The sequence below is a fragment of the Chanodichthys erythropterus genome, chromosome 4, assembly GCF_024489055.1.
Source record: "Chanodichthys erythropterus isolate Z2021 chromosome 4, ASM2448905v1, whole genome shotgun sequence".
Taxonomy (NCBI): Eukaryota; Metazoa; Chordata; class Actinopteri; order Cypriniformes; family Xenocyprididae; genus Chanodichthys; species Chanodichthys erythropterus.
Genome location: NC_090224.1, coordinates 12444011 through 12471867, shown reverse-complemented (window position 1 = coordinate 12471867; position 27857 = coordinate 12444011). Strand labels below are relative to the sequence as shown.

Here is a 27857-nt window from a genome sequence, read left to right as displayed (position 1 = left end):
GTCATTTCTGTTATGCAGCCACGAACCCCTCATGTATTGGGTGAAATAATAAACTTTTAAAAATATGCATTGTTTCTTATATCATAATATCAAAATAATAATTTTACTTTCATATTATAGTTTCATAAACATTTTTCACAAGTATATTTATTTTAAGTCTCCAAACTGCATAAAAGTTACTCGAATCAGTCCAGATCTGTGCTGATTAACAAATTACATCATAAGTGCAGGTAATACATTTCAGTATCTAGATATTAATGACCAAACTCCTTTCAAATTAAACGCTGACATTGAGAAAACATCCCATATACTCTTTTATTAGTTTAAACCACAACACAAGGAGTAGTGCAGCCATGGCATCAGGGGCACAATACATGCTACATGTACAAAATAACTTTTAAATTGGAAAAGTTTGCCATTGCATGAATTCGGTGCGGCGCCTACATAGGTAAACATTACAATGACAAAGGTTATGCTTGTGTAAAGCTCTTGACACTGGCAGAATGTACTTTCAAATGGAGCACAGAAATGTGCTTATTTAGAAATCGAGTCAGTGCTCAAAATATGCAGTTGTCTGGATTTAAAAAGTAATAACTTTAGGGTTGACCTTTAAAACCATCAGTTGGAGTTCTCCTTTAAGAGCAGCGTGTAAAAAGTATGAATAAATACAGTCTCGGACATTTCAGCTGTCAAGAACAAGTTGGGAGTTCAAACAGATATATGTTTGAGGCAAAATCTTCTTTAAACCTAATGACACAACTCAAAAATGATCTTCATAAATTCATTCCATGCTCAGGCCCCACATAAATCTGCACACTGATATGCAATTTATCTCATTCTAAGGTGCACTGTGAAAATGCACAGCTTGTAGGTTTAATATAGGGATATTTTTAATGGAGTAATATTTCGACCGAGAAGAATGAACGTATGGTTTCAGGGGTGGAATTATTCTCAGCGATTACATTCGGCCACATTCAACCCCCTCCCTCACATGTGATGTACATGCTAGACATAGAAGGTGTAGTAAACTAGCCTTTTCCCATCAATGCATCACAAATGCACATCTAGTGTGCCACGTTTGAAGATCTTCGCAAAACCAATGAATTATCCATCTGATTCTATTGCCCACCTTACATTTCAATAGCTGTTTTTCTTTTAAATAAGGCTTATTATCATTCTTTATGCAGGATGCAAATGAGGGAAGTACTCTTAAGGCAAACCTAATGGCATGCAAATAAACTACATTTATATTCACCAACAGTACAAGCACATTTGAAGGGAAAAGTTCGATGAACACGAGTTTATCTTTTTGTCCATCCAGACGAGTGGGTAAATCCGGAACAGTTACGATTACCATAAGAATCGGTTCGGTTGACATTACGCAGTATATGGAACACATAGCTAGCATCGGTACAATAAATATTAGCTCGATTTAATACAGCACATCAATGATGCGCAAGCTCCAGTGGATTCAGAAGGTACTTTGCACACTCTTCACATTTTGGCAGTTAATTTCGACAACTCAATATGTATGTATATTAATATCCATATAATTCTATTTGTGGTCTGTATGTGTGTATGCATTTGCAATGTATGTGTTTGTGTGGGTGCGTATGTGAAATTCATTAGCAAAGAACATTCTCATGCACACAAGTGTTTCAAACACAGGAAGCGGATTCATTGAAAGGTAGTCCAAGCAACTTTTTTTATCAGTGGAAATAGCTGCAAACTGAATGGAACATTAATCATTTATGCAGTCCCTGGCTCTTTTTTTTCCCCTCGCTCATTTTTGCAGGTCACACTGCAGCAGTAATACAATGGACGGGTCACTCTTTGCTGCTTCTTTGAACTCTTCCAATGAGATCTGGTCGTCGTTATTCTTATCCATCTTACTGAAGATTTTGTCGACCCGCTGCTCGGGCGTCAGGCCGTCCTCGTTCATCTTCATCATGATAACAGTCCCCACCATCTTGTAGATTGCCTTGGAATGAGGAAGACAAAACAATTTAGATTATAATCTAAGAGTCAGAGACACGTTGAACTGTGGCAACATGAGTCAATCCCATTGCACTTCCTGTCCACTCTCTCTCTCTGGCCATGAGGGGGTGACTCACTCCACAAAGAACAGTGGCTCGCAAACTTCTCACTAGGCTCCCCATTGTCCTCAACAATATTTGAAGGACCCATGTCTTTTCCAGTTGTTTATGATTCTCTGAGAGCTTTCTGTCCTTCCACAGACAGCTACGTGACTACCACTTTGACGATTCAAAAAGTTCATAAAGATATCATAAAACGAATCCGTATGAATGAACAGATACGATCGCTTTATATGATGAACAATTTGAATTTGGGCTTTTATTCACATATAAATATTCATCAACTCACACATCAGTTGTGGTAAACAGAAGCTCAAGCATGTATGGGAGAACCAATGAGGTTCATTCTTGTGTGTTAAAGGGTTAGTTCACCTAAAAATGAAAATTCTGTCATTTATTATTTACCCTCATGCCGTTCCACACCCGTAACACCTTTGTTAATCTTCAGAACACAAATTAAGATATTTTAATCCGATGGCTCAGTGAGGCCTCCATAGGGAGCAATGGACACTTCCTCTCTCAAGATCCATAAAGGTACTAAAAACATATTTAAATCCGTTCATGTGAGTATAGTGGTTCAATAATTAATTTTTTTGGGGTGAACTAACCATTTAAAATGATTAAAATAAGACAGAACGAGCATGAAAATATACCAAAACAATTAAAAATCAGAATCATCTCCTCAACATTTTTTTTTTTTTTTTTTATTCTTTGAATAACCAAGATTCCCAAAGTCTTGAAAAACCTTGATATATGAGGTAGCCTAATTTTAAAAGTGTAATCCATTCTCATGGTTGATTCCTAGACTTGGAAAAATTATTTAAATTAATAAAATGGGGTTGACAACCACTGATATAAAATAAAACCGCTTTTTCTTATATGACTTAAATTTTAACTTAGTTTGATCATCCTTCATTGCTTTATGCAAGAACAGACTGAATTGAGTACCTCAATGATCTCAAGCATCTCAACTCGTGTGATTTTGCCGTCTCCATCCAGGTCGTACATGTTAAAGGCCCAGTTGAGTTTCTGTTCGAAGCTGCCTCGTGATGTGATGGACAGGGCACAGATGAACTCTCTGAAGTCGATGGTGCCGTCTCCATTCTTGTCGAAGGTTCTGAAAGCGTGCTGAGCAAACTTTGAGGCATCTCCATAAGGGAAAAACTGAAAAAGAGAAAAAACAATGCAATGAATCAAAGTATAATCAATATTGTTTTAATTGTTAAAGGGTTAGTTCACCCAAAAATAAAAATTATGTCGTTTATTACTTACCCTCATGTCGTTTCACAACCATAACAACTTCGTTAATCTTTGGAACACAAATTAAGATATTTTAGTTGAAATCCGATGGCTCCGTGAGGCCTCCAAAAGGAGCAATGTCACTTCCTCTCTCAAGATCCATAAAGGCACTAAAAACATATTTAAATCGGTTCATGTGAGTACAGTGGTTCAATATTAATATTATAAAGCGACAAGAATATTTTATTTAGTGATGGCCGATTTCAAAACACTGCTTCAGGAAGATTCGGAGCATAAATGAAACAGTGTATCGAATCATGAATCGGATCGCGGGTCAAACCGCCAAACGGCTGAAATCACGTGACTTTGGCTCTCCGAACTGCAGATTCGACACACAGATTCACAATGCTCCGATGCTTCCTGAAGCAGTGTTTTGAAATCGGCCATCACTAAATAAGTCGTTATTTTGTTTTTTTGCCGCACCAAAAATATTCTCGTCGCTTTATAATATTAATATTGAACCACTGTACTCACATGAACCAATTTAAATATGTTTTTAGTACCTTTATGGATCTTGAGAGAGGAAATGTCATTGCTCCCTATGGAGGCCTCACGGAGCCATCGGATTTCAACAAAAATATCTTAATTTGTGTTCCGAAGATTAACAAAGGTCTTACAGGTGTGGAATGACATGAGGGTAAGTAATAAATGACAGAATTTTCATTTTTGGGTGAACTAACCCTTTAATCTAAGTATATGTTGTTGTTTTTTTCTGTCCTAACATTCACTTTCAATCTTGATAGTCTTTTGAACAATGCCTTTAAAAAAACAAAAGCATTGTTATTAATGACAAAAGAGTAAAATCAAAATTAATTTCAAGCAAACTCTCAATTCTAAAGTCCCTGAGCTTGACCAAAGCTTATTCCTGAAAATCTCATTTGGGATTTTATTTTATTTTATTTTATTTTATTTATTTTATTGATCAAAAGTGACAGTAAAGACATTTATAATGCTCCAAAAATAAATGTATTTTTTTATTCATCAAAAATGAATCCTGAAAAAAAAACATGTATCATGGTTTCCACATAAATATTAAGCAGCACAACTGTTTTCAACATTGTTAATAATAAGAAATGTTTCTTGAGCACCAAATCAGCATATTAGAATGATTTCTGAAATAAATCACATTTTAAAATATATTCAAATAGATCACAGTTATTTTAAATTGTAATCATATTTCACAATATGTTTTCTGTATTTTTGACCAAATAAATGCAGCCTTAGTGAGCATAAGAGACCTATTTCAAAAACACTAAAAAAATGTTGCCAACCCCAAATTATTGAAAGGTAGCATATGTCCTTTAATTACACAAGTAAATTCATTTTTAAAAGCATGTTAAAAAAAAGGTACTGAATCACAGCAATGACCTCAATACTGTTATTTCTGTTGGTGAGAAATGCTCATCTTTATATTTTCTCACATTAAAAAAAACTGCTTAATTTTAGTGCTGCAGGGCTTTTCATCTGTAATGTTGTTGCACCAAGCTGAAAAACAAGAACTTCACAGATACCACTATGAATGCAGGAGATCTTAGTGGTTGGTGGGTGAGTGAGTGTATGTGCATGTGTGTGTGTTAACTAAGGCCATCAACACCCAGCGCAGTGCCTGCCTCTTTGCAGAAGAGGGCTGCAATGCGGACGTGAGCTGTGTAGACGGTCTGTGCCACTACAAGAGCAGCACACAGCTCCTCTTTGAAGCCGGGCATCATTCCCCTTCTAATATTGTTACCCTCTCAGTGACTGAGGGCAAAAATTACATTCACCAGTTCCCAATACAGTCCCAGCCAAAGAATGATTTGTCACCTATTGTGCCCAAAACACCACTGATTTCCAATCTAATGAGCAACAGGGGGAGATAAAAGGTTTTCAAGCTGGTGCCAAGATCCAGAGACTCAAATGAAGATTTATAGGCACCACTGACAACAGATATAATATATGATGTTTTCTAACCCAAAAATGGAAATGCAAGTATGCATGAAGGTCTTTGCAAAAGCAATAGCTGAGAATCGCAATTTTATCACTAGATATTTGAGAAGCCAGTGTAAATGTTTTTAAACGTTACCTAACCTCACATTTGAGTTATCTGCCTGCTAAATATTATACGATGGAATCACTGGAGTGTGACGGCAGGGCTGAACTAAGCTAATAATAAATTCTGAGCACTTAGGAACAGATGCCATGCTCAAAGACTGGGAAATGAGATTCTCATAGTTTGCACCAAATGAGAGAAAAGAGTGTGTGTGATTGTGTACCAAATGTGCCCGCAACAGCAAAACTTGAAATTCCCAACATTGAGGGGAGCTGCCAATAGCCCTCATGAGAAAATGGCTTAATAAACATACTAAATAATGTCTTTATATCAATATAAATATGCAGAAAGGTTTATTTGTGTTTGGGGAATTAGGATATGTTATAGAAAATGTCATTAGTTTGGTATAAAAAATGGAAGTCAATGGAAATTCCCCATCATGAAAGTAAAGAAATGCATGTCAGGCAAGTTCAAGATGGATTATGATGGAGTTGAATATCTTATATTATTCTATAGAAGCAGCTGAGATGTTGTGCAGGAGGAGGCAGCTTTCCCATAATGCACTATTGAGAAAATATGTTCTTCTTCTGACTTTACACTCTTCTTCATCTCTTAGAGCACAAGAGGATCCAAATATCATCACATATCATGTTTATGGTAAACATGTTCTTGTAAGATACATTTATGTTCATTTGGGAAAAAAGAAATAAAATATACAAATGCCAAAAGATCATTTAAAACAATGTATTATTGAGCACTGAATGCTAAAAAACTTAGCTGATTGAAAAAGCTGATTGAAAACTAATAAAAAACCCTCACACAGCACAGCAAAATACAATTTTTTTTTACTTTCTTTCCATAATATGTACATATTTTTAAAACAAAATAAATGTACTTGAGAAGCAAATTGCATAAAATAATAAGACTTGTTTTCATATAATGTACCATTATTTAATTTAATTTTTATATTTAGTCATATTTTATATATTTATATTTAGTCATATTTTATATATATATATATATATATATATATATATATATATATATATATAAAACCTAGTTTTTCTTCTCTAGTAAATTTATCTGGTTTTAAGGATTTTTTAACATTTGTACTGGAAAGCAAGTCAAAAAATACTGACCTAAATATTTAAGTCCTGACAAAAATAGTTAAGTAAACAACATTCTAGCATGAGATACAGTGTATCCTATACACTTTGCACTGCACATATACTTGAACAAAAGACACCAACCCACAAAGCGCAGTGGTCTCTGATTTCATCAGAACCCAGGCAGCCCAAAATAAAACAAAATCATATGATCGAACACAGCGCCACCCTGTGAAGATACAGCGCGCTCACATATATCAAAGAGCTGACACACTGTCAAACTCCTCCAGAAAGCAGAAGCCCTCTGGGAAAGCTCAGGTCTGGTCATAAGCCCCTGCCAGACTGGCACTGGGTGGAGAAGAGAGAGCTGAGACAGGAAGTAATGCACACTGTGATGTACCCTGCACACACGCAAAATGATTCTCTCATGGGGTTGGCCCTTCTGCTCCATATGGCCTTGCCCTTCACCAAAGTAGAGGAGAGCAAAAGAAAACAAACAAAGTGCAAGTCATGAAGAACTGGAGAATTGCTGCTGGGCAACTCGACCCCCCTCCATAAGTTCTTCCGTGCGAATCTGGCAGGTTATGAAATGTTTTGTTATGTAAAAGAGAGGGATTTTTTTTATAACTATCTAGGGCAAGACTATGTGAAATTTGAGAATTTCACATTACATTAATATTCTACTTTTCACTTCCAAGCATGATTCGAATGTAGAAATAGATCTCTTCACATGTATATAAGATCTGTCAGGGGATGTGTTATCACATGGGAATGCCACCTGATGAAGATCCAAGTGTCTGTTATTCTCTAATGAGTTCATAAGGAGAAAAAAAAAGTAATTTTCCATATTCAAGACAATGCAGAATATCATACCATTTTATTTGTGTTTTTTATAATCTCATTTTACAGTAGATTGGTTGTTTTAAACGAAACTAAAATTACAATTCTGCCATCATTTACTCACTCAATCATGTCCTTCCAACCCTGTATTATTTTCTTTCTTCTGTAAAACACAAAAGAAGATGTTCGACAGGCTTTCCGATCTGCTTTTAAAAGATCTGTTAAAAGATATCTGCAATTAAAGAAATTGGATGGTCATTTATATTAGTTGCCAAGTTCCAAAAAGCACCATAAAAGTATAGAATCATACAATTTGTGTGTATTATACACTACTGTTAAAAAGTTTGAGGACAGCATGACTTTTTTTGAATAAAAGAATACTTTTATTCAGCAAGGGCATTTTAAATCGATAAAAAGTGACAGCAAAGAAGCTTCTAATGTTACAAAAGATGAACTTTCTATTCATCAAAGAATCCTAAAAAAAATGTACCACAGATTCCACAAAAAATTAAGCAGCACAACCGTTTCGACATTGGTAATATTAAAGGTGCAGGCAGTGTGTAAATTTTAACAGCATCTAGTGGTGAGGTTACAAACTGCAACTAATGGCGCACACCCCTCCCTTTCGGAGAAGCTACATTGGCCGTTTGGCCGACATGTCGTCGTCTGAGAGAGCAGAGAGTAGCTTGAGCTTGACAGTATAAATCTCCATCTACTTTTGGTGTACGGATTCTACAGAACAGAGCAGCTCAGAAAATTCCCAGCATCTCCTGTTTCACAGATGAAAAAAAAAAATTAATTATGGGGTTAGAATGACATAAGGAGTAATTGATGATAAAATCTTCATATTTGGGAGAACTATCCCTTTAATGTATAGATAAATATACATAATTTAAAACTTTGAAGGACAGTAACTGCGAGACCATTTCTTCCAGGAGAATAAACTGCTCTGGAGGAGAAGGGTGTGCCTTAGTGGTTAAAGATCTGGGCAGCTAACTGATACATTGTGGGTTTGAACTCTGATTCATTAGCTAACCACAATGTGTCTATGACTATGAGTAAGACAATTAACCCCAAACTGCTCCAGGTTGACTGTCTCTGTAGAAAATAAATTGTGTAAGTCACTTAGGATAAATGGATCTGCTAACTAAATAAATGTAAATGAGTGAGAAGAGGGAAATAGAAGGTGAGGAAAGACTCCAGGTGAGAATACAAGGGTGAGAGAGACAACCTGCCCTTACACAGCTGTTGAATTAAACTGATGTAGGGTGTGAGGCAAACTGCACGACCACAGAAACACCCTGCAGAGTCCAGCTGCTAAAAGCCTGTGTAATCCTGATGCCAGCCTTAGCCATATCTGAGACAGTCTACACCATCCCTGTCAAACTGCTCTTAATTCATTTAATAGTGCAAAAGTCATGGATTTTTCCTCCAGGTACAGGCTAGGATATCAGTACCTGAACCTATTAAATGTGCACAGTGAAATATAATGCCTGACATGAATGACTGAAGCATCATTCACCATGTTTCTTTTGTCTAATAAAACTTTAATTTGACAGATGCTTTTATAAAACATTCAATATTGTTAAATCTAATCAAAATCAGTTTGAAACTGTTTGACTAATCTGAAGAAATCCGATAAAGATTATATTTAACAACTGATTTATTAATGATTTTTTACAGCATATATGAAATTATATTGGGTTTTTTAATTTTTAAAAACACTATTATATATATACTTTTTAATTATATATATAATTTTATTTCTAATTTTATTTTCTAACTTTATATATATATATTTTTATTTTTATACAAAATTGTATCTATTTTATTATCCATTTATTAATTATCGGTCATGACAAGGAAACAATTAGTGACTTATCGGAATTGGCCAGAATTTTAATATCTTTGACTAATCAACCTCACTAATTGACAACTATTATCTTGAATTTATCAGCATGTGTGTTTCCCATGAATGTGGTATTGCTAGTGGTAAAACAGATTCAGATTCCTCTGCTTGCCATCAAGACATGTACCAAAAGCACATTCCTACAACATCTAAGTCACCATGCCAGCTGTCATCACTGTCATCACACATATAAACCTCCACGGTGAGCAACGGAGAGACAGCTGTTGTGTTCTACAGCAGGTCTGACCTCAGTGGTGATAATACTAACTGGGTGGATGGTAATGCCTGTGCTGGAAAACTGCCATATCTCTCAACAGAACACTCATACAGTACATACAGTACTTAAACACTGCATACTGGCAAACATAATCAGACACCTACTATAAGAAACAGCTACAAGATTGTGGCAGCACTCCTTTTGTGTATCATAATCAATGAGTTCTGTCTATTTATTTGAGCTGATTAATTCTTCATCAGAATAGCTTTTATAGATACCTGCAATGTGCACCTTCTCAAGCCTTTTACTAGCGACTAAAATGAGTTGGTCACTATAAGTCAGTTATGACAGCCATATAAAAAGGAATTGGAAACTGGTAAAACATCTACTATATTATAATGAAATAGCGATGATATGTTTCTTAAAAAAATGTATTTAATCAGAATGGGATTCTAATTTTGAAATGCACTTATTCCAAGTGGTGTAATTATGGCATCAACCAGCAGGGGGTAACGGTGCCATGCTAACCAGCCAAACATTAACCCTTTAAACACAACAAACACTAAAAGGGTTAATATGACCATATTTAACAAGACAACAACAATTAAAATGCAATGTTTGTTTTAGTCTCATGTTAGTATTATTTATATTCTACTATAGTATTTATTAATATTTAGAATTAGCTTTCATTTTTTTATTTTCAGTTTTCATTTTCATTTTATTTTTAGTAATTCTGTACTTATTTTATTACAGTTAGTTTTCATTTAAAGCTTTTCATGTTTAAGTTTTTAATCTAATATTCATATTTAGCTTATTTCAGCTTTATTTCAATCAATGAAAACATTTATTAATAGTTTTAGTGAACAATATTAACACAGTTTTCCTGGTTTTGTGTTGTTAGTATGACCTAGCCTTTACAGCTACTGTCAGCACTGAGAAATGATCCTTTTTCAAGTATCTTCATTGAAAATATTAAAGCTAAGACTTAAAAACAAAACTTTTTTATCAGAAAAATAAACACTTCTCTTTTTAAGATTAAAAACTATCCACTTTGTCACAGAACATTATACTTCACAACACAAGAAAATGAATTACACATCACTGGATCTCATCCACTCCTCCATACAAGAACATTTTAAAAGCCTTTTTCTTCCTTTACAGCAAAGTGCTTCTCTTCAAGCGCATGAATCATGAATAAACAATGTCCTATAATTTATGCAACCTTGCCTTTCCTCCCAACATACACAAGTTACTTCACGACAGGCCAAGGAAAGCGTTAGAAGGTGAATGCCACAATGATATGATGTCATCCTCCTGCAGAGAAAATGAGTGAAGTAAAAAAAACTCTCAGATTGAGCAAAAGACAGTGCGCCATCTGTACTACGCTTAAATTAGCATGATAACGAGCATCACAAAGCTCAGATATGGATTATGTAAACTGATGGTGGCATGCTGTTCTGGGTTTGCGCTACTTTTACACTCGATTTGGAGCTAAAAAATCAAATTCAAGCTCTTCAAATCAGCTGTATTCCTATTGAATTGCTAATCACTGTCTAATTAGCTTAGGAAAGATTGAGTAGTAATGACATGCTTGGGCAATAAATGTCTAATTAGCCATTTCCAGGACATAATGCACATAATTCACATAGGGATATTTCATGCAAATGATCAAATAAACAGTTTGCATCTCTCCTAAGATGACTTAACTTTTTTTCTTTGCTTTCTATAGAGTTTTCGGCTTGGCTCTCAAAGCCACGTTTGAATTGCCTCGGGTGGTTCGTATTGGCATGGCAATTGCAATGTCATGTCATGCGAGTCATGATACAGATTAACCCAGTGGTTTGATCTGGATTTCCTCAGTTTGTAGCTGCACTGTAATGCTTGATGTGATTAGTGTGCTTGATGTGTGCAAGTGGTGCAACTATGAGAACTGCATTGACAACGGCCAAAAGATCCAACTCTAAAGCAACATAATATTCATTGGGTTGCCTGAACAACTAGTGGACTATTTAGCCTTGAAGGGTTAGTTCACCCAAAAAAAGAAAATTCTGTCATTAATTACTCACCCACATGTCGTTCCAATCCTGTAAGACTTTCATTTATCTCCAGAACACAAATGAAGAGATTTTTAAAGCTGCAGTCCGTAAGTTTTGCTTTTCATCTCAGCGGTTTTGCTTAACTTTCAGATGCAAAAGATTCAAAAAGCACTACAAACTCCATCATTATCAGTGAGTTTTGCAAGCTACAACATATATCTAAATATTTGATTATATATTGCTGCATGCTGTAGCCACTCCAAACTAGCCTTTCAGTCTAATACATTCTTTCCATTTGTATGATACGGTGTATCAAAGCGGCTACAGATAGCCCTTAGGCTTCTGAAGTGCAATGCATTTCAACAAGCAGATAATAAGGTCTCAAAGGAGCAGGACTAAGTTAACGTAATGTCCTAAGAAGGCGGGTTTAGCGCCACAAACAGAGCTGACTTCACTAACACAGGTCATGGATAATCACCCTCCCCTCTGCACTACTGATTGAATTATATGGGCAATGTGCCCAAGGGATAATTGAACTTGGCTGGCACAACCCTTCCATTACTACAACAGCCCCCAATAGCATTATGTAAACATTTTTTATTCCAAACCGTTCACTTCGGATCCGATTCTGAATGGGATGAAAAAACAAACCGCTTATTTATTGTCATGAACGGTCAGGGTTGATTTAAAGGCTGATACAGATGCAGTGCCGCTGCAATGCAATTTCCTTAATTTTCTGGAAATTACACATTTGCTGACATTTCTTAGAACTGCTTTTCTTTTCAGTGCAATCAAGCTTAATTTACAACTGAGGACTCGATAAGGTCGGCATTTGTAATGAGAATTCAATCAATGGCCCACATAACAGTTCTGCTTTAGTGAACATTGATAACTAAAATCAAGAAAACAATCAAGCAAATTCGTGCTAATAGTATTTGAGTTGTTGCCTCCTTACATTGCGTTGACTATTTACCTTCAGAGTTTACCATATTTGACATGCCACTACAATTTAAACTTTAAACTTTCATTTTGAGTGAACTATACATGATACATCCACGATACATTTTGTTGCATTTGCGTATTGTGATATATTGTGACACAATATACTGTTGCACTCCTATATTTATTAAACTCTACTATTTCATCTGCCCTGTAACAGAATGGTTACAGTGGAGTGGTTAAGGTTATGGGCTACTTTCTAAGCCCAGTGGGAGTGACCTTTGACAGAGAGCCATTGTGCCCCTGAACAAGGCATTTAACCCCCAGGTGAATATGTCAGATAAAATAAAATAGGAATTATCCAGAGAAATAGGATGGTACAAGCACTCTTTCATGTGTCTGGCTAATCAAAAGCCCTCCTCTGAATGATGCATGATCCCATCCCGACTGACCATAGATCACAGGCAAGCACAGTACTCTGTTGGCGGGAGACCTTGAGGTGACATTGGGAGGAGAAACACCGGGCTGCTGTAGTGACCCATGGCTAATCAAGAGAACCATCAGAGCATTTTCCACCCAGCCCTCACACGTCACAGGACGTCACATGGGGCAAGGCTGCGGTCAACACGAAAACACATATGTTAGCCTTCCAGTGATGGTAAAGAAGAGCTCCTCCAATAAATGCAATGCAGTGTGTTTGTTTGTCCCAGCCCCCATTCCCTGAGCCCCAGCATTCTTCATTCCACAAATCAGAACGTGCTAATCTATTCAGCAAAATAAGTAATAAATAAAACAAAATAATAAAACCCATTATAGGTCATAAATGTAAAATTAGATTTTTTGCATAGTACACCTCAATCTGCACACTGAACTCGAGGGACACAACACAACCAAACTACAGCACTCCCAAATGAAGCTGTTTATACTGTGGCGCCATCAAAACATTGTTCTGTTGGTTTTAGCATCCTGACTGGCCTGATATAGCAACACTGGCTCAACCAATAGTGTGAATTTGGGGTGGGAATATGTGTTTGACTGATAAATGGAATACAGGGGGAAGACAATTTGCAATTCAGTTTGGTGATGCTAGCAACAAAAATACATATTTTACCCTAAAAGTACTGTAAAAGCAAATATAATTAGTCAGATTTGCACTAATTAACTTTAATTACTTCTACTGCAGTAACCTCTGCCCCTGTGCATGCCACTGATACACTTGTTATGCCCAATGGCTTCATCCGAAAGCTTAAAAATGCTGCCTTCGAAGGATGCATTCCAAGGTAGGCACATCCGAAACCAGTGTTAGCTTCACTTCCTGTCTCCTGAGATACCTTCATCTGATCAATTTTTGCAGGCAGCATATTGTATCCTTCGCTGCATTTGATATCCCACAATCTTGTGCGTTCCATTCTGTGACAGTTGAGCTAAAAAACAAAGATAGTGTCTGAAAGTTGTGGTTGGTGGTCAGTTTGTGTTTAAAGGTACATTTTTGACCAGCGTTCTTGACTTCTGATGGCATTTCTAATGAGAAAATATTATTGTAATAATGAAATATTTGCTTAGTTATCACCAAAGCTTTTGTGAAGTACCTTCATGAGCAAACACATTATCGAAGGCGATTCATCTGCGATATGAACGTGATATTGCGTAGCTTGTCAGTGAACTACGGCTCTGTCTATTAAATGCCGCTCCATTTGAAAGCAGGTGATGGCGATTTAACGGTAATCAGGGAACCGGCTTTACTGACGAAATGCGCGTGACAATCGCATGCGATATATCGCCCAGCCCTAATACAAAGTCACTGCCTGATAAGGTAGCGAGGCACAAGTCAACTGCCTAAGTTTTCGGACAATCCAATGAGCATCACTTTCTTGATATTATGTTCATTCTGCAAAATTAAGTACACTGTTAAGCTTATGATTGCTCTAACAAATATTCTTTAAAAAAGATTTTTTTTTTATTATTATGATTATTGTCATTATTAAATACATCAGTGTGTATAAATGCAAATGAACTGATAGACTAAATGAAATGTCTTATCAAAACAAGGCTTTGTGAAATAGAAATATTAAAAATGGAACTTTATATTATAAGGCTTATTACCCCTGATAGGTCATCTTACAAGATCTGTGGATGGGGAATAAGATGGCGTCCTATTGATCGCAGGGAGGCAATTTGTCTCCTTCAAAAAGACAACCTTGTGTGACACTAAGATCCTCCATCTTCTCCACAAAGCTATCATTAAGCAAAATGGATAAATCCAGAGTACGTAGGTCTTTCATTACTGCATCCCGACACAAGGGACGATTCCACCCGTCTGCTACTGTACTTAAACACACATGAACTGTTGTTCAGCCTCACCTGCTACATCTCAACTGACATAGGAGCCTTTTGGATGATTGACTTTGTTACTGCATGTAATCTGATTTTGCAGCAAAAACCATGAGTCAGCCCACATTCTTCAAACATCTATCACAGAAAAGCACTGGTGATGATAATAATAAAAAGCCAAATTTCCTCTTGTTCTGGGGCCGTATTCACAAAACATTTTATCTTACCAATAAGAGTTCTCCCAAATAGCAGTAAAAGTTCTTAGCTTAGAGTTTTCTCTTAAAACCTATTCACAAAGCTGCTGAGACAAACTTTTACTAAGGAATAGAGAGAAGTCTTAAGCTGAGAGTAAGGGCGGGGTTGACCTCGTTGCTATGGAGTAAACACACAGTGATTGGCTGATGGGGGAGGAGTCAGTGATTTAATCATACAAATATTGTAGAATAAGGTATTAAAATACCATATTAAAATACAAATGTTGCCCGATTCAAATAAATATGTTTTAATAAAAATGTTGCCATAGTCAAATAAAGGTTTTAAAATGTAGGCTAAGTGTCACTAATTAAACTAGTATATACAGTTAATTGTCCACCTCTTGGATGTCTGCATCTCAAGAGAATGCAGAATTCAAACGACAAATTATGTTTTATAAACAAAGTTTAGGAGAAACACATTCAAACGGTCTAATCAGCTCGAGAGGAGGAATATATACACAGATGAGAGCCGACTCGCCTATACTTCGACAGTTTTCTGTGTTTTTCCCTCCGCCAACCCGCTCCTCACTCTCGGCTGGGGATACGGGGAGAACTTTGGGTTTGGGCTAAATTCCAAGCTCGGAGCCCTCGATCCCCTTGGACAGCACACCAAATACGCTTATTATATATATATATATATATATATATATATATATATATATATATATGGTTTACTCTATTCAATCATTTGTAAATGTGAACTGATGAAAACCATTGCCACAGGTAATCAGACAATATTTATTTATTTATTAAAGATTTATTTTTGGTGTCTCATTGTAGATTCAAATCTATAAATCAAAATGTATTGCATTTATGAAGTAAAAGTTCAGCACACAAGACACTTATCGGTATTGCCTCAATGGTGTTCAGTGTCTTCAGGTGGATTAGGACAGTTTGTGATTTGCTCTTAGTGACTTAGGAGTCCTCTTGACTACTCCTAGCGTTTCACAGACTTAGGAGCGACTTTTAGTGCTAAAATGCTTTATGAAATACTCTTAGAGCAAAAATTTAGGACTCCTAAAATTAGGACTGACACGCCCATTATTTTTAAGAGTTTCTCCTAAATCGGCGATTTAGGAGCTACTTTTAGTCTTAAGATGTTTTGTGAATACGGCCCCTGGTATATAGCCATGACCTCATGAATGAATTTTCTGAACTCAGTATCTGAGTCTACATTGGACAGATAATCTAATTAATCACAAGGAGGAATGAAAATTTCCCATGACACAGTTAAAGTAACATCCTATTTAAATTTAAATGTCTTCATTGTGTTATAAATGAAGCACTAGAAACTCCAGAAGCCTGCTTTGATTTTTCTGATCTCTTTAAACAAGTGCAAAGGAAAACAGGTTCAAAAAGCCTATCCATGTTTTTCATGCTCAGCATGGGAAATGAAAGTGCATAAGATCATTTGCTAATTTTAGAAAATCTGCTGGTAGTGACTACAGTTGGAGTCAACTTCAATAATGCGCCAGTTTGTATAAGGCGGTGTGTGTTTTCATGTGTGTGTGTTTGACTGTGTTTAATCGATGGAAAGAGGCAAAGACAACCATAAAATAACTTAAAATCTCCATTAAATGTCTTGGGTGAACTAACCCTTTATTTACCATTAACTAACAATAATCTTTGTTAATGTTAGTTAAGAGGAATACAAACGTTAATTGTTAGTTCATGGTCCATTAAATAATACTAAAAGACTAAAAAACTTGTATTAGTAAATGTTGAAATGTACATTAACTAAGATTAATCAATGCTTTAGAAGCATTTTTCATTGTTAGTTCATGTTAACAAATGGAACCTTATCTTTACAATAGCATATAGGTAAGATATTATAGCATATAAGATAGTAGACTGGGATTAAAAGTTTAAAAAAAAGATTAACACATTCAAGTGATAAAGAAACATTTTCATCCATCAAATGCAAGAAAGAAATCTTCACGTTTGCCCAGTATTTAACGTTAAGATGTCCAGCCACATCACTGTCTATGCCACACCAGGGCCGCAAACCACACGTCATCCTGTCATTCCACATTCATGTGCTGTGAGATCAGATCTGGGCGATGTTCGATCCACCACAGCCCTCCGTTTGGCCACATGATCAAGGTCTGAGCTGAGGGTGATGTAACAAACTGCTGTCAAACAGGAGCACGTTGGAATCCTCTGGTAAAGCTAATGTCCCTTGCATACCCCTATCCCCCTTCAACTTTACTGTCAAATTTTTGTGTCCAACCAACCACCACATCACTGTGTATGTCATCTTTTCAACTGCAAATTAGATCTGAACATGCACCATTCAAGTGCTTCATTCAGCACAAACCTAAAGTCCATTACACAGCACCTCATCACTGTATTCATAGTATTAACATCTGAAACCGCAGCAAACAATCAAACCCCAGGAGACACAGGGATCACTTTACTGACACCATGTACAGCCATCACCTTTGGATACTATTGGCAGATTAATCAAAGAGGCGTTTCAAAGAGTTCAGCTGCAGGGTTAATAATTTCCCATGTACAGTTAGCGTGGCACTGTTAAGAGTATGAAACGATATGCACTGAGGTATTGAGTAAATGCTATAAATAGAAATGTGAACTTTGCCACATATTGTCTCTTTAAATAGCCAGCCATTTTCATGACACCATGTTCTATTCCATTGTTTAGATTGTTAAACATAAGGAATGAAGTACAGTCAGCTGTTCAAACCCAGCAAACCTGTGCAGTACATCTGCTTTCAGCATTGATAATAACAATAAGAAATGTTTCTTGAGCAGCAAATCAGTATTAGATTGATTTCTGAAGGATCATGTGACAATGAAGACGTGAGTAATTATGCTGAAAATTCAGCTTTGCCATGCCAAGAATAGATTAAATTATAATAAAACAGTTATTTTAAATTGTAACATTTCATAATAATACTGTTTTTGCTGTATTAACCTTACAGATCCCAAACTTTTTAATGTTATATATATTATTATTATTATTATTTGCAATTCAGCTTCCTCTCATCCAGCTCTTTGTGTCTCATACTGGATCCTTTTCCTTTGGAAGACCCAATACAACTATTGTCCGATCAGAATTAAGTATTCAAAAGAGTTTTATAAACACAAAAGGCACAATTATTAAATGTTCATATTATATCAGGTCACTCCCATATCGGGACACCCTTTGATGCTTGTTTTACCTGCAACTGGCTGGTGGTTTTCTATACTTTAACCCGTAGCAACAGACATGACCACATAATTTTATTCCAGTTCATAACTTCTCCTGTATGTCTATTGTTTAGGCTGCACTACTTAGCAATCGACGGATTTATGCAATCCACACCATCTAATCCCAAAGACGATTACAAACTGTATCAAATGTCTGCAGATAACAGAGTTCAGAGAATGATTAATTTGTCCATAGGACTGATCTCATCCCCAGTCTAGTCTGGCAATCTATTACTGAAGAAGAATGAATCATTGAAAAAAAAAAATGCTAAATTTAGCAACCATATGGCTTCCACAAAAACCTGGAAGCTTGGTCCATACACAGCATGCTAATTTCTGGGCACATATTATTGCCTCTGTACCATATAGAGGAGCTTAAATTATTGCCTCTACATCTATAGACAAATTATATTGGTACCGAGATACTTTAAATAAGGGCTGCACGTTACTGGAAAAAAACTGACATTGCGATATTTTGTTTTTCTGCTATATGAAAAAAAGTAACCGGATGACTTGAATAATTCTATTTGAAAAAAAAAATCATTCTAGGATGATTTGGGTGATTTTGTAGGTGAGTGAATACACATAGAAAATAATGAACAAATTACAAGCATAGATAAATATAGAACAAAGATACAAATTAAATATAGTGTTTTATATTTTTCAGGTAAGTCTAACAGTATTCAGGTACAAAAATTGAATAATCAAATGTAAAATAACACTGCATTGTCTTATTTCTGCATCTGTGTTAACTACAAAAGTGATTCTTCTCTTTGTCTTTTTAGTTTGATTATCATTCATGACACAGAAAGCAGCAGGAATATTATGCTGCTGTCACTTTAAGGCCGAATGAGTGGATCCAAAATACACATCCGGTTTTCTTTCTCAATTGTTTTGTTAACCTAAGCCATAAGCAATTTTGTTTACTCAATGTTTTACGTGCATTTTGATATGTGTCCATTTAGGCACAAATAGAGAACGGCAATCAGTGTTTACGTGCATCTGGGCGGCTCTGTGTGTGTGTTTGTGCGCGTTCAGAATTGAGTTGTCTTTTGCGTCTTTGTGCGCTCAAATGGTTGAAAATCGCTTGCATGTACCTAAAGCACGTTCAAATGATAAACTTTCATTGTATGATTGTCAAACTTTACAATTAATCCGAGAAGCATGTGTTTTGAACCGTGGTTCAAAAAGCAATTAAGATGATTCACCACAGAATTAAGCAATTACGATGATACCCATCACAGAAAACTTTCAGCATTTTTAGATTTTCAAAAAACAGCAATTTGTATGATTTATAAGCTGTTTTCCTTATGGGGACAAAAAATGTCCCCACAAAGAAAGGAGTTTGGATATTGCCATCTTTGTAGGGACATTTTCTCCCCAAAACATAGGGTATACCTGTGCTGAACCACACACACTCACATGCAAACAATCATTCAGTCCGCAGGAACTCAGCACCCTGCTAATGCGAGGTCATCCATTTCCTCTCACTTGGATTTTAATAAAACTCTCTCACTGATATCATTTCGCTGAAAACACTAACCCTGATCACTAAAAGGCTTGGCCTACAGCAGGTTTCCATTCTTTCTTTTCATTTCGGCCAATTCAAAGTATTGTGGTTTCTGAGAAGAACTGTGGTTATTTACTCTGGCTGATAGTAGATGATGTAAACGATCTTGCATAATGTCTTTACATAATTCATATTCATATTAAGCAGCAGGTTGTGTCATGTTATAATTGGAGCTGCAAGGTTGTACAATAGATACACTCCTGTGTTATGTGCAGCAAAATGTTTCCTTGCCAAGAAGTCGAAACTGAAACACCTCATAAATCTAAATGACTAAACTAATAAAGAGAGTAAAACATGCCACATCAACAACTATTTGTGCTTGACGTTCCATAAAGAATCCAGTCATATGAATAGTGTAGCCCTGGAGATCTGAATTGAGTTTGGTGCCAGTTATACATCAGACTATCCAACTGAATGACTCATAGGGCTCTTCCAGTCGCTTGTAAATCACATGGTGCATCTGATGCACTCCTCAATGACCTCTTCAGTCTGGAGCAAGACCAACAAAAAGCCAGCACATGTAGAGAAATGTATCACAGAGCGACTAGGGTCTCTACCTTAACATACAGCTGCTGGAACTCATCCAGGTTGAGTCGGCCACTTGGGCAATCCTTCAGGAAGCCTTTGTACCACTGTTTGAGTTCGTGTTCGTTAAATTCTGTGTTCTTCACCAGGTCCTCCATTACCTCAGGGGTCAGCTTGCTGTTCTGTTTCCCCATGGTGTCTGCAAGGAACAGAAATATAAAATGGCAATGATCTCACTTTGCCTGGAGCTGTAATCCATTTTAACTGCAGAAACTGTATAAAAGACCATTTATGTCCCCCATTCAAACTTTTGGGGTTAGTAAGATTTGGTAAGATGAAAGAAGTCTCTTATGCTCACCAAGGCTGCATTTATTTGATCAAATACAGTAATACTCTAAGATACTATTATAATTGTTCTCTAATTTAATGTATTTTAAAATGTAATGTAAGCTGAATTTTCTAGTCTTTTGTGTCACATGATCCTTCAGAACTCATTCTAATATGCTGATTTGGTGTTCAATAAACATGTCATATTATCAATGTTGAAAACAGTTGTGCTGCTTAATATTTTTGTGTGATACTTTTTTCAGGTTTTCTTGATGAATAGAAATTGCAAAAGCAATTTGAATATAAACGCTTCGCATTACTTGTGAATGTTTAAAACCATACAAAATTCAGAGAAAATCATCTTCATAATCACCTTTAAAATCAAACTTAAAAGGCACGTTTCATAGAATGGACCATAAATTTGTTTAAATAAGTGCTAGATCAAGGAGGTGGCCTTTTCAAACTTTTCTTCATTTTAAACATCCTATGAAGACTTTCCTTGCCATTGCTGCCTTTGGATTGCTGAATGGGGCACAATTCTTTGTATAACTGCTTTAGAATATATACATAGTACTATACAAATTCAATTTGAGAAAATGGGATTTTAAGTCATTTTGCTAAGCGCACACACTAATATACCAAAGTGTACATGGGTGGAAATATTCATTTCATAATTATTATCATGGCTAAAATAAGACTATGCAAGCCGTGCAGTTGAATAAATATGATGGCTTGAGTGAGTCATTGTGGATTATATCATTTCATGCTGGTTGAATACATTTAAAGAAGGCTTAAATCATTGGGACAAACACACTCTGACCAAAAGTCTGAGACCATCAGTGAAAATGCTTTTTCCTTGGTTTTTTTTTGTTTGTTTGTTTTTTCAATTAATAAAGTTTGAGCTCTGTAAGAGTTAGTGCTGCACCTTTGCTTATATGCAGATTTTTTCCTTGAAATATCCTGTAAAATGTGATGTTCTATAATTTGAAGGTGTTCATACTCTTAGCACAGAGAAAATAACAAAAAGAAAGTTCCAGAATAGTATTGTCTGTGTACATAATATCTCACTATGGATGAGAGCATCTTTATAAGAAATCCCTTATTTCAGCTTATAATTATTATGGCGACCAGGGCAAGTGATAACAAGCATCACCTGGGAGGCGCACCGGCCTTGAGTCTCTCACGGAGGAGCTCCGGGAGCATAAAAGGAGGAGCGGCGACCGTGGAGGACGAGAGAGGACCAGGCCTGGACTTTTATGTTATGTTTTATTATGTTTGTGTGGCCGGCAGACGTCCGCGAGGGTCTGCCGGCATTACTTTCGTTTTGTTCTTTGTTTATTTTATATTAAAGTTTGTTGAATGTCCTCCTTCTTCCCACACCTACTAACCTCGTTACATTGGAGCCGAAACCCGGGAGGAAGGAGGGACATGCTGTCGAAGAGCCCTCGCTGCTGAGGGGGATCGCGGTGCTGCGGAGTTCGGGCAGCGCGGGAGTGTGTGTAGACCGCGAGAGGCTGCCCGAGGCGGTGGTGCTGGAGCCTTGTGAAAGGTGGGACGGAGACCCGGATGCCGTGCTCCTGGGACGAGGTGGGGTGGCTGCCGTCCTGGACCTGGGAGAGCGGAGGAGTCGCCGCCGTCTGCCGTGGGCCGGAGCCTGCTGCCGTCCGCCATGAAGGGGAGGAGCAGGGGATGGGGGACTCGCTGCCGTCTGCCCTCAGACGGAGGAGCCATCGCCGGCCGCCAGGAGGCGGTCGAGGATCGGGCCGTCCACCGAGCGTCCAGTGCCACCGCATGGCACCGCGAGGAAGAGCCTCCTGGCCTGCTGAGGACCGGGCGGCAGTGTGTCGGGAAACCGGACCAAGAATTTTTTTTTTTCTTTTTCCTCTCTCCCCTCTCTTGTCCTGTCGCTCCCCTTGCTTCCGTCTCCTTTCTCACGTCTCGTCTGTGAGGGGTGATGGGGGTATGTGGCGACCAGGGCGGGCGAGAGCCGTGAGGGAACGGCGCGAGGCCGGTGACGCAAGTGATAACAAGCATCACCTGGGAGGCACACCGGCCTTGAGTCTCTCACGAAGGAGCTCCGGGAGCATAAAAGGAGGAGCGACGACTGTGGAGGACGAGAGAGGACCAGGCCTGGACTTTATGTTATGTTTTATTATGTTTGTGTGGACCCTCGCGGACGTCTGCCGGCATTACTTTCGTTTTGTTCTTTGTTTATTTTATATTAAAGTTTGTTGAATGTTCGCCGGTTCCCGCCTCCTTCTTCCCACACCTATTAACCTCGTTACAATTATTATTACAAATTTGCCTGTGCCTTTGGAGGACATGTATGTCCGGTTTCACAGACAAGGCTTAAATCTTAGTCCCAGACTAAAATGCATGTTTGAGCTTTTTCAACTTGTACTGACATATCTTAAAATATGTCGGTTGTTTTTTTTTTTTCTCAAAATGCACACCATTAATGTTTTTTCTAAGGCACATTTTTAAACAGTTACTTAAATGTCCTAACTGAACTAAGGCCTAATCCTGGCTTAACCTAAACCCAATCTGTGAAACCAGGCCGTATGATTTATCCCGCAGCCTTTTCCCCTAGATGACTGTCACACACAGTGTGTGCGTTACTGTCAGGGAAATGGGATAATTAAACAAAGCATCATTCACATAATTACCAAAAGGTCATCACATCCTATAAGCTTCAATGTGACATTTACAGGGTTTTTTTCTGCAAATCGAAAAAGCCGATCCTTCTGTTACATTAATATTGGATACGATGAAAGCACAGAGGGACATACAGAGAGAGACAGAAAGCAGTGCTGCGGATGAAATGCTGAGTAATTCTGCTGCTTTTTAATTTGTACACCAATACTGAATCACAGAGATGAGCTTTCATCACTCTCATCGAGGCTCACGTAAATACTAGATGAGAACATTGCACTTCAAAGTTCATTACAATTAATTTTCAGTCTGGGACTGACAAACGAGCAACGATGCTGACGATAATGAGCGCTAATTTAGTTTCCCACACAACAGCATTTTTTTGTCAAGCAAATGGCTGAGTTAAGGACATACATCTTGACTGTTCTCTAAAGACATGGATGTAGAAAACTACATTTTATACATGGTGAAAATGAGGCCACTAACCCTTGCATCAGATTGAGAGCCGTGAGCTTTTAATGGCAGGAGCGTAACCCTCCCTGATCTGCAGAGTGCACTGGAGACCCTGTTTCCTTGGGGAATACCATTCTTTATGAGGGATCCACCCATGAGTAAAACCACAGCACAGCAAATTCAGAGCTGCCCCCGAAACTGACTATGAATCAACGATAATACATCGCCGTATAGCTCGTTCCCTCTTTGTGAGTGTGATTTATGATTTCAAACTAATTAGATGATCAGCATCATTCCTAATTGAATCCTCCTCCAGCTGATCCCTTCATTTATATGATTTCTGTCAAGCCAATGATACAATAATTGGTCAATAGGAATGGTGAAAATCTTTTGTTCTCCTAATTTCAAAGATTTACAATATTTCTGCCATTTAAGTATGGAATAGTTTACTAGCAAATGAAAATTCAATCATCATTTACTCACCCTGATGTCATGTGATTGTGAACATCATATGACTTTCTTCTGAAATTTCAGTCGCACACAAATCTATCATATGGGTTTGTCCTTTTTGAAGTTTTACAGCCCCTGGTCACCATCCATTTTCGCTGTATAGAAAAGAGCAGCTTCATGAAAGAAAAAGTCATATGGTTTTGAAATGACATGGGCAAATGATGACAGAACGTTCATTATTGGTTGGATGGTTTGTCTAAAGAGATGGTTCACCCAAAATTGCAAATTCAATCTTTTACTCACCCTCTTGTCATTCCAAACCTGTATAAATTTGTCTCTTTTCTGAGCAACATAAAAAAAGATATTTTGTGTGTGTGTGTGCGTGTAACATGTTTTAAAATATCTTCTTTTTATGTTTCTCCAAATAAAGAAAGTGATGGAACAACATGAAGGTGAGTAAATGATGAAAGAATATTCATTCATGGGTGAACTATCCCTTTAAATTTAGACACCCACCAGTCTAAGCAGTTTAAATTTGCAGTTACTTTCCATAAACTCTCCAGAGGGTTGTTTCGATTCTGTACAAATATCTACAGAAACTGCAAATACAGTCATAATTTCCAAATCCTACTGTTAAATCTTTTTAAGAGCACTCTAGCGACTACTTTTATGAGCAGGCGTGAGAATCTTTTGTCTCAGGGTTGTAAAAATTGTCCTTGTTGCAGAGTCAAAACTAGACTCACGTCAGTTTCAAAAGCTTTAAAGACCAATCTCAACTTTTAGCATTTCATTTGCCCAGTGTAAATAAGAAGATGCAAAAATGAGATATTGCTACTTGTTGCATCATTATAGGTGAATTCTGAACAATAAGGTCCATCTGTACATGAAGCTCTGATCTACTGATGCTGTTCAAAAGAATTGGTCACTGCAGGCTATAAAAGGAACCGAAGAGCCTGTCTACCTAAAAAGCAATAGTCCAGTCCATTTTCCATTTAGGCTGCATCAGTGCTATTTCTGCTGCAACAGGAGACCAGAGAGAATACTCTGTCCTCTGTGACTATAACGCGCAGGTTGAATCGATCTTTTAAAATGATTTTGCCTTTTCACGCGACACTGCTGTAATGCAGATAGATTAAACACAAAGACTATAGCAGCAGTGCATTCAAATAGTAGCAACGAGGTCGAACACAAGTCATATTCTGATCTGATTTAAAATAGTGCTGTGTATATGTTGAGCTCATCTTATGTTTGTACCACAGAAAATGCTGTGTTATGAATGATCAACACAACGATGCTGTTATGTTGTACAAGCACTCGTGTCACCTAAGAACTGACTAGCAGGCGTTATGATGACTATGCAAACTGAGCCCTGTCCAGAGATCAAAAGGCGTTTTTAAACCCTGAGTCGACTCATCACAAATGTGTTCACATCCACACAAGCCTGACAGATTATGTCACATGTGAATTTAGCTAGCCAAGTGATTTAGCACATCCAGCTTTTTCAGAAAGTCACATTATATAACAAACATTTAGATTAATTTATTATTTTATAGCATGACCTTGAAACTGTAAAATTATGGGTGGTTGATTATAGAAAATACATGCTTAGAATTTCACTATGCTCTTATTTCTGCTCTTGTACATTATAGCTGCATTGATCCTGCAGTGTATAAGTAGCTTTATTAGTAATGAGGAAAGTCATTTTTTAAAACTGAACTATAAAAATAGCAACAACAACACAACATTATGAAATAAAGTCCAAAAATCCTAAAGTAATCTTGTTGGAATTTGGAATCAAATCTAGCCTAAGTCACGTCAATGGGAATCCATCATAACACAGAACAAAAACTTGATATTTTAGAACAAATAGTAGCCTATAGGACAATTATGATTACCAAAAGGATAAACTGCCCTGCAGGACATAAAAATTAATTTAAAATGAATTTTCAGAATTGGCTTTGGGTTTTCTTTAACAGTCCAGAAGAAAAACGTTATACAATGCAAGCAGAGTTCCGATAAAGATGACACAACTAACATAAGAATAAGAAATGGATAGTATTTGATTCTTATTTCATCCTTTTAGAATCCTTTGAGGTTGGTTCAAACTTAGAAAATAATTCCGAAATGAATCCAGTTCACATTCTTTTGAGATTTTTGACTACCTAATCTGTCAAAATGCATGCAAAACAAATTATATGCACCACCTTGTGCGGACAAATACATTTCACACCAAGCCCTAGAAAGCTATGACACACAGCTGTTTCAGACCTGTACACCTGGGGCCAATGTCAACCAATGACCATTTATTTGACATAGCAAGCTCACATTTTTGACCTCAACTTTACTACTGTGTCCTCTGGTCCTCCTTTGGTTGTTTTACCTCATGGCATTTGTAAAATCAACAGACAATGATGCATATAAATGTTATAATATAATATATAACATATAAGAAAGTGGTTTACATGGTGAGGAGTTATGAGAAAGTATTCTGAAATATCATAACCATGCACATTACATCCTCTGTGAGGAATCAATGCATTGCAATGCTTGCAGGTAGCCTAGATGAGCCAGCTCAACCATCGTCACGTCAATCCATAACGACTTTCTAAAGGTTTCTTATTCCAGCCAAAACAGTAATAGATGGGCTTACCGAATAGGAGAGCCAAAAGGAGGTCTGACGTTTCCTGCTTCGGGCGACTGTAAAAGGTAAACGCGATGGAAGTGCTCACTAATCTGCTGACAGCTGCGGTGAGGTTTCTTTGGGGTGAAAGGAGAGGCGCAGCGATTACTGCAGCGAGGACAGTCCACGCGCAGCGCTCGAGGTGATGTGACGCTATAGAGATACAATAGAGCTCAGCCAGCGTCGGTCTGTGTTCATCACCACCAACCTATCTCGTGTTTTCCCCACTGCTCCGCGAGCTTTGCTGTGGTCTGTGCTCTTTTGAGTGTGCGCAAATTGTGCCTTCTCGCTCTGACCGAACTCGGATAGAGCAATGATAGAAAATGACATCAGCAAGTCAGCAAGTAGATATGAAAGTCTTCGAGATTCACGCATTCCACCTTTTGTTATTTCTATCATTTATTATTTTTTTAAATAGCCCAAGTGTGACATACAGTGGCTTTCAGGGGTTTCCGTTTTAAAAAATGATCACACACACGTCAACAAGACTAATTCGTATTATAGGCCCGTGAAATGTAGTAAATGTAAGGTCCGGTCACATTAGCGAAATTTAGCGAGCAAAAAAAATAAAAAAAAATAACAAGAAGCTTTGTCTGTCAATAGCGATGTCACAGACAGGTCGATTTCAAACAAAGCAGCTTTCTATTGGTCAAAGGATCGAATTTGCGTTTGCGAAAACTTACCTGTTTTTGTCAACTTAATTTAAAAGATTTAAAAAGTGTTAAAACATTATAAAATATCTTAAAATTAATCATATATCATAAATTAATCATAAAATAAGTAGGGCCTATATCATTGAAAATGATTAAGGTCTTACGAGTGTGGAACGACATGAGGGTGAGTCATTAAAGACAGAAATTTCATTTTTGGATGAACTAACCCTTTAATGTTTCCCTAGGCTACTTTTACCATTGATGTAACAAAACTTTAGACA

General features: G+C 37.2%; 1 protein-coding gene across 2 annotated transcripts; it reads right to left on the bottom strand.

Annotated features, from left to right (window-relative positions):
* Positions 1–308: 308 nt before the first annotated feature.
* vsnl1a (visinin-like 1a) lies at positions 309–27161 on the bottom strand. Of its 2 annotated transcripts, XM_067384137.1 has the most exons (5): positions 26894–27161; positions 24277–24398; positions 20394–20560; positions 3045–3260; positions 309–1981 (listed from the first exon to the last, which is right to left on the bottom strand). In XM_067384137.1, the coding sequence occupies exons 3-5, from the start codon at positions 20553–20555 to the stop codon at positions 1784–1786; spliced, it is 576 nt and encodes a 191-aa protein (XP_067240238.1). In that variant the 5' UTR covers positions 20556–20560; positions 24277–24398; positions 26894–27161; the 3' UTR covers positions 309–1783. The 2 variants fall into 2 exon arrangements, with proteins under 2 accessions (XP_067240238.1, XP_067240237.1); XM_067384136.1 differs by lacking the exon at positions 24277–24398.
* Positions 27162–27857: the final 696 nt, after the last annotated feature.

What these genes read in the sequence shown, in the direction of transcription:
- vsnl1a (XM_067384137.1), bottom strand. Translation starts at nt 20,555, where the DNA reads ATGGGGAAACAGAACAGCAAGCTGACCCCTGAGGTAATGGAGGACCTG. An exon ending in TCCAGCAGCTGTATGTTAAG is followed by an intron (nt 3,261 to 20,393) that starts GTAGAGACCCTA and finishes TCTCTTTTTCAG; the next exon opens with TTTTTCCCTTATGGAGATGC. An exon ending in AGATGCTTGAGATCATTGAG is followed by an intron (nt 1,982 to 3,044) that starts GTACTCAATTCA and finishes CCTCATTCCAAG; the next exon opens with GCAATCTACAAGATGGTGGG.